At 46.4% G+C, this 8,199-nt stretch overlaps 1 protein-coding gene across 1 annotated transcript in view; it reads right to left on the bottom strand.

Annotated features, from left to right (window-relative positions):
- Edem1 (ER degradation enhancing alpha-mannosidase like protein 1) overlaps window positions 1–5,801 on the bottom strand; it is a 31,824-nt gene extending 26,023 nt beyond the window's left edge. The window contains exon 1 of the mRNA XM_031382825.1: window positions 5,066–5,801. Coding sequence (XP_031238685.1) covers window positions 5,066–5,559 — 494 coding nt within the window. The 5' untranslated portion in view covers window positions 5,560–5,801. The remainder of the gene's footprint in view (window positions 1–5,065) is intronic.
- Between the last annotated feature and the right edge of the window lie 2,398 nt (window positions 5,802–8,199).

Genomic DNA, 8,199 nt, shown 5'->3' with positions numbered 1-8,199 from the left:
ATGAATGTGAAGGTGTTCACATTTCTTCAGGTAAGAGGCCTGAGTAGGATTCTGAGTGTCCTGCTGTCTCTCTCTATCTTACTCCCTAGAGATAGGGTCTCTCACAGACCCTGTAACTCACCAAGCAGCCAGCAAACCCCAGCAATCCTCCTGCCTCCACCCTAGCCAGTGTTTGGGTTACAGAAGAGTAGCCACACCCAGTTTTTTATGAGCTTGCTATGGAATTCTAACTCAAGTGTTTACACTTCCATCGTGCCCTCTTACCCATTTACCTTAGTCCTAGCCCAAGGCTTTGAGTGTGACATTCTGATCAGGAATGGGGAGGCTTCATTCTGAAGCAGAGTTTTCCTAACTAGCACTTAGATAAGTGGCTATCTTAAGCTAGATATGCCTGGAAACCAATATTTCATCTGTTCACTTGGCATTTTCTTTTTGTTGGGAGAATATGATTTGGGGAGTGAGCTGAATAAAGCATGGTCACAGTTGTCACCCATGGGGTTACAGAAATATCTAAATTTACTCCAAGGTTTGAATTTGGATTCTACAACCCAACAGTTGTTGGGAGCTGGAGACGGGCTGTTTTTATAGGGTTCAAGATCCATTTTACTTCGTGTTAATGCAGCACAGGGTCCATGTCTATGAAGATAAGCATCAGGAGGATGTGACTAAAGAAACTATACAGCCAGGCCGTCACACTGAGAGATACAACTAGGGCTGTTCGGCAGAGGTCACCCTCTGCTACCTATTTAGTTGAAGGCCAGTCTGTGCTACATGAGACCCTGCCTTAATGAATATATTTGATTTTTTCAAATCCAAAAGATATTTTCTGGGCATGGTTAAGAGCGCACTTTGTAATCATCATGGGCCAAGGCAGAAGAACCCTAAGATTTGAGGATTCTTCCACAAAACATTTTTATTGTTGTTGTTACTTTATTTTGGAGCACTAGTATTGAATTAAGGACCTCCTACACCTAGGCAAGTACTCTACCATTGGGACATATCCCCAGACCTCAAAATAAAATTTTACTTTGTGTGTATGTGCACACATGTGAGTGCATGTGTGTACGTGTGTACGAGCATCCACAGGGAAGCTAGACAATCACCTGGAGAATGGGTTACAGGTAACAGTTTGAGTGCTGAAAACAAATTCAAGCGTTCTGTAAGAGGAGCAAGCACTTTTCACCTCTGAGCCATCTCTCCAGCCTGCAAAGTCTAATTTTGAAAAGGCCCAAAAGGCAGCTTAGTAGCAGACCACGTATCTGGAATGGGCAAGTATCATTATTAGAAATAAAAATATTTAAGCCTTTTTTTTTTACATTTTATTTGGGACATGTATTCAACTTGTTCAGAACCAGAGTGACAAAGCACAGGCCTGAAACACTCGGAAAAGTAGCAAAGCATGAGGTAACTACACAGTAGGAAGCAGGTACAGAAAAGAAAAAGGGAAAAGAAGCTAAGCTTTTTGTCCACATGAGTCTGCTCAAGGCCCCCAAATCCCAATGTTCTTTCACCATGTCAAAGCCACAAAGGCTTGCCAACCACAAGTCAAATGCCCCAATAGTGCTAGACATCATCCCAGTCAGAGACAGGACTTCAACTTGTACAAACTGCCAGTGTCTAACCAAAGCAAACCAAACCTTATCATAGACCTCGAAAAAGCCCTACGCCCCTAAGATGCCACTGGGACCAACAACTTTAACCAACCACTATCACTTCACTTTGCTTAAGAGCCCTAACCCCCACCTCTAAATACTCCAGAAATTGTTCATGGTTCATTAAAATAATAATAATAATCATTAAAGCCAGGCCTGGTAACAAAGGCTTGTATAACTCCAACTCCTTAAGAGTCTGAAGTGAGGCCTGCTGAAGCTGTAGCCCATTTAATTCAACAAGACTATCTCAAATAGATTTAGCTCGGGGGTGATCTACTAGCCCAGTATGCACAAGACCCAGGTATGACAGGCACTTAGATGCTGTTTCTGCTGATCCGACTTCACTTCTCAAGGGATCCCACAAAGTAACTAAAAACAGGGTGAAAGCCCGGCATCTGTCTTCCTTCTGTACATGTCTTCTTCCCTTTGGGTCATCCTGCTTTTCACTACACATGGACATGGTAATCATTGCAGGAGACGCTGCCTACCCTCTCTCATCCCTATGAGACTGAAGGCATTATCTAAAACCTGTAGTTACTTTAGATTCCAGATGATGAGAACAATTACATATGCGGCAGTATACGCAAGTCACCTTACAAGAACTGGCCTCTCAGTTAGGCAATGACAACTAGGAACAGCTTAACACTGTTTCTAGGTAACAGGCTCACCTTATAAGACCTGGGCTAATGATTAAAAAAAAAAAAAAAGAAAGAAAGAAAAAAAAGATAGGTATGGCAGGTATTGAAGGGGGGTGTCTCTGGGAGGAGTTGGGGTTCAAAGGGGAAAGAAGAATGTGACGTAATTCTATTATGTTTTTAAATGTTAACAAATTCAGATACATTGAAATTACGTGTCTTTTCTCATCATAATGCAATAAAACTTAAATCAATTAAAAAAAGAAAAAATAAGACCTAAGCTGTTACCGTAATGGCCAAGACCACAACTCGACCCAGACTGCTTAGCTTTCTAAATCTCTCCTACTCTCCACACCAATCCTTCCTCTACTTGGTCCTAGGACTCCTAGGACAGCAGGACCCCTGTATTTGTACCTCTTCCCAGGAGGTTAATTAAGACTCTTTACTCTGCTTTGTGTCAGTAATTGTCTCTTTAATTGGTACCTTGGGATGAGTGGCCAAGCCCAGCTTATTAGGGCAGCTGGAGCTTTTAATGTAACACTCCTGGTTATGTTAGGAACAATCCTCAGCACGACAGGAATACAGAAAGACTGACAGACCAGCAGACCAAAGGAAGGAAGAAAGAAGAAGAGATCATGGAAGAGCCACTTTGTGAGGATGCCCATCCATCAGCAGAAAGCAGTTCCTACTCCAGAGAAAAGAGAAAGACAATGAGCTCCAATTGATGAGAACATGACTGATGTTGTGCTTAAGGTTCAGTTGGGAATGGATCAGAAATGCCCTGTAAAATATCAAAGGGAGGTTGAACCCAACAGTGGTCATCTACATTTTTTCAAACCTTTTCTGTGTCTTGATGTCAACTGTCAACCTTTGGTTGACTTCTGGTACACAAACAAAAATACTGTCTTTGTAAAATAATAATTTAAAAATATTCAAAGTAGGTACATGCATAAGTTGCTGCTACATGAAGGAAGGAAGGAAGGAAGGAAGGAAGGAAGGAAGGAAGGAAGGAAAGAAGGAAGGAAAGAAGGAAGGAAGAAAAAAGGAAGGAAGGAAGGAAGAAAAGAAGGAAGGAAGGAAGGTACTGCCATATGGACAGGAACTGGCAGACGAGATCTACTAAAAATAACTAGTGGGATTTTTCAGTTTCCACTCTCAGATTTAATGAAATTTGTTCTCACAAGATAAAGAAAGGGGAGAGCAGAGGAGGGGAAGGAAACAGAGGGGAGAAGAGAAGAAGAGAGGAAAGAAGGGGCTGGAATTGAAGAAAACACAACCATAGGAACAGAGTCTCCCCTGTGTCTTTTCGGAGTGAGACAATTCATTCCTTTCCAATTCCAAAAAGGACTGATGTTACTTCACAGAACTATATAGCCCCCCCCCCCCCAAGAAACTGGGAGAAAATACACTTCTATGAAAGAAAGAGCTGAAATTTAGTTCAGCTATAAAGGACTACATGGAGCCAAGCCATGTGTTCAATTCCCCAACACTGCTGAAAGAAAGCAGGAAGGTTTTGGTTTTGGTTTTGGTTGTTTTTTGTTTTTTAACATATACAAAGGCTGATGCATGACAAATAGTTCATCAGTCTGCTACAACTATGAAAAGACCTAGTCCCTCTGTGTGTGGTGCTCCCTCTTAATAGGCTGCACCTATTTTCATGGGGCTGCAAATTAAGACACAAATCTACACATAACCAACCCACTTTTATAGCTCTTCCTGCCCTTTTAGAGTATTTGCTAGCTTGTGTGTGGGAGTCTCTGAGTGTGAGTCGAGGTCAGAGGGCAACTCCAGGGGTCTCTTGGGTTCTTTCTCCTTCTTCTACGTGGGTCCTGGGGAATCAAATCTCACGTCTGAGTACAGTGCCAAGCGCCCTTACTGGCTGAGTCATCTCATCAGCCCTTAGCTTTCCTTTTAGAAACTAAGAATCCTCCACAGCTTCTCACCAGGTAAAGGAAAATACACATGCCAGATGTCCAAGGGTGCTCATGTGGAATGCCAAGGCAATGAACAACCTAACTCCACTCCCATCTAAGGAGAGGGAAACACCACAGTCCACAACCAGCCTGACTGGGTTTGTGGCACTGCACACCCTTCAGGGAGGAGGAACTTGGCTGGGTGTCCTGCTCTCTTGGACTTTGAAGTCCACTAGAGTAACCCCGGAACTCCACCTTCCCATACGTGGCTAGTGGGCTGCGAGGACTGGATGACCTTTTGACAGCACCATCACCCCACTGGTGTTTACGATGGTACCAAGCAATGACGGTGTCAACGAACTCTCTGCGCCTAAGAAATCATCCTTCAAGGATCCAGATCGCAAATCTGGGCCAGGCAACTACCATACAAGCTCCCCTCAGTCTAGGCAGCGGCCCCTGGAAAGGAGAAACACTTAATCCCTCATCCCAACCTGGTGTCCAACTCACTGGCTGGCCCCTTTCTAGGAACCCGCTCCTTAATCTTCATATTAAAGCTTTGGGTGTGGCATCCTGATGAGGAGTGGGGAGGGTTCGTTCTGAGGCTGAGTTTTCCAAGGGAAACCTATATAACTAGCACTTAGATAATGGGTCCATCTGGAGCGAGGGACAATCTCAGTGCTCCCTGGGGCCTCAGTTTCCCCATCTGCAACAGAAAATGACAGGGACAGCTGTCCTGAAGTTTGGAGGGTCAGGGAGAATCAAGAGGGGAGCGGAGAGGAGGAACCTCTGACTACAGCGGACCGTAAAGACCCTGATGTGCTCTCAGGGACCCGGAGGGGCGGAAGGCAGCGGGCGGGCTACTCACGGGTCTCCGCGGTCAGGCCCCCGGCCGCGGCAGTAGATGGGGTTGAGCTCGTCCTGCGGAAAGGCGTGCGCCATGTAGTTGTCATAGCCGAAGACGAACATGCCCCGCGCCAGGTCGCGCATCTGGGCACGCAGCTGCGGCGGGAAGGCGCCGCTGTACCGCCGCTCGTACTCGTCCCGGCCGCAGGCACCGCCGCCCAGAGCATAGCCCCAGTGCGCCGGGCCGCACACGCCCGGTCCCGACGCCGGTCTCGGCTCTGGCGGGGTCTCCAGCCGCCCCTCCGTCCCGCGCCTCGGCTGATGAAGCCAGGCCGGGCCTCCGGGCGGACCAACTGGCCCGGAGCCGTCGGGGTCCCTCAAGCGCTGGAAGCCGAAGCTGAGCGGAAATCGCTGGTAGAAGCCCATGCTGGGCCCCAGCCCGAAGACCAGCCAGAGCACCGCGTGGAGGCCGAGGCGCAGCAGCACCAGCCCCAGGACGAGCGCTCGCCATTGCATGGTCGCGCGTCCGCCGCGGGCATTATTTTGAAGCGCCGGGCGCGTCCCCAGCCGACCGCCTCCCTGCGCGTCCGCCAGGAGCCCGCTCACTTCCCCTTTAAGGAACTCCCTCGTGACGCACCAGGAACTGGTCCATTGTCCCCCCGCCCTGCGGACCGGCCCGGCCCGCCAGGCCCCGCGTTCGCCCGCCGGCCGCCCGGGATTGGCCTCGCACGGGCCCGGCCTCGAGGGGCGCGGTCGGGGACTCCCTCCGGTTCTATAGGCCGCCCAGACTGCGAGGCCACGCCCCTCCACCGGGCCACGCCCCCTGGGCGGTTCCGAGTCCGGTCTAGCTGGCGTGGCGAGCCTAGGTCGCTCTGGCTTTTGGGGAAAGAACTTCCAACCAATAGGAGCGCGGCACGGGAGCTCCAGGAGCCGGACAGCAGACGTGGCCTCTGACCGGCCCTAACCCGGTGTCCCTGAACCGAGTGTTCCTTTGAAGATAGATGGGAGAAAGCCGGTCCAGCTCTGTAGTAGTAAAGGTAAAGGCCAGGGCCTTTAAGGCAAAGGAAGAACCTACGAATATCTAGGAGAGGTTTTTAACTTGGTGGGAGTGCGACTCCCTGGTCCAGACTGCCCGAAACGTCCAGATTGTTTGGGGGTTTTTTTTTGGAACACCTTAACTTGGAAGAATCATGAATCCATGATACTTCTAAAATACTCCGAGATCACATCCAATCCCAACAAGGCCGGAGGGGGAACTAACGCCAAATCATTTTCATCAGAACTACTTAAACATCTTTTCCTGACAAGTCCCATCATCTCCACAGTGCAAGGCAGTGGCGACCTTGGAAATGTAGGGCAAATTGAGGGTTTAACCCTTTTTAAGTCCTAATTCCTGTAATTAAGGTTACTGATTTCGTTTTTAAGGGCTGTGGCTTACAACACTTGGAGCGCCTGTAAAAGTTTTGCCTTTCCTAAGACTACACCCTGTGTCTATCAAACTTGCAAAAAAAAAAAAAATTAAAAAATGGGCTAAGTACCAAAATCAGTAATTCCTGTCACCAACCATTAAGGCAGTAACAGAATTTAGGTAAATCCTGTGACATTTTCCTTCCTATTAGGGGTCAGAGTAGTTCCTGCAATGTGATAGGGTACAGCAACAGCCAGCAACAATTAAGTTCTTTGAGTTGGGAGAGCTTATTTTGTGAAAGACAAAGGCCCCCAAGCAGTATACAAAAGAGAGAGGGGTTGGGGGGAGAGAGACTGGGGAAACTTGTATAAGACCAACTGACTCCAGTTCTTGGCCCTGAACTATTAGTTTCTGCCTCTCTGGAGCTAACACAAACTGAAAATGAACATTAAGATATGCTTTGTTTCCTCCTTAAGCTACTTCTGTGCAAATTTTAGCTTAAATTTATCTTGCACTCTAGTCAGCTGTCAGCCACTGATGACAGCAACTGTTCTCACATTACAGAAAAGCCCTAATTTTAAAAGATGAGTCTAATAACCAGAGAAAACCAGCTAGCTTATGAAAAATGCTTTTCATGGCACAACTGACAATAAGTGCCAGTAGAGCAGGTTTTCAGAACACTAGCATGTATTCCTATTTTATCTTCATTTAAAAATAAAAATAAAAATGGGGTTTCTGTGACTAGGATTTCTCAGATTGAGTGTAGCTGATGAAATTGAGACAACTCTATCTTATCAGAATATCCAGCCTTAAATATAAAAACAAATTCTATAAAAACAGAATTTGTCTCCAGACAAAATATGTAGGCCCCAGTTTGCCTCCAACAATCCTCCTGCCTCAGCTCCAAATGGGAGATTATGGGAAGGTTTGTGATGAAAAAGTCACTTTCGATTTAGGTACAGCTTTACTGTGCAGCTCCAAAGAGACAGCTGAGAATCCAGTCCAAATCTTGCTGCCTTCGTAACCTTGCTAAGTTAGTTTCTGCACCTGTTTTTCTCCCTGCTGCAAAATATTCCCCATTTTAAGACATGAACAATACAAAAACAACAGAAAACTTGTAGCAGCAGGCCCTGTTAATGAGACTGTATTTGGTATGAAGAAAATAAGAAACTGGTATGCTGCCAGGCAGAGGTTACTTTTATTTGGGTGGGACCAAGACAATCTCTGTGGACTGTTAATTTCTGAAACAAGTAACTTTACCTATTAAAAGTTAACTTATTCAGCCAGCTATGGCTGAATCCCAGCACTTCAGAGTCAGAGGCAAGCAGATCCAGTCAGTTTGTGGCAGCCTGATCTTTTTAATGCCTGCAGTCCTCCCTCCTAAGGATGCTAAGGCAGGACTGCTTTGAGACCAAAAGACTAAGACTAGCCTGAACAGCAGAATGAGTCAACTGTCCCAAAATAAACAAACAAAAGATTGTTAGCTTCCTCCCCACCCCCAGTCCTCATATCCCACAAAGGGAAATCAAATTAACTTTCAGTCTTTCTGTGAACTGTGGCAAATGGTATAACAGACAATAGCAGTGTGAATTTTGCTTTGCAGAATAGGAATTTAAGTGTTATAAAAATAGATATAAAGTTAAAAGAAACACAGAAACAAAATAACCCATTGTATATGGGACATACTGTGTAACAACTGAGGGCTGACAACTGTCACAGATGACAAAAGAAAGGGAGGGAGATACAGT

This window comes from Mastomys coucha, unplaced genomic scaffold (genome assembly GCF_008632895.1).
Source record: "Mastomys coucha isolate ucsf_1 unplaced genomic scaffold, UCSF_Mcou_1 pScaffold20, whole genome shotgun sequence".
Classification (NCBI taxonomy): Eukaryota; Metazoa; Chordata; class Mammalia; order Rodentia; family Muridae; genus Mastomys; species Mastomys coucha.
Note: the sequence above shows the minus strand (reverse complement) of the source record. Positions and strands in the feature narration are given on the sequence as shown.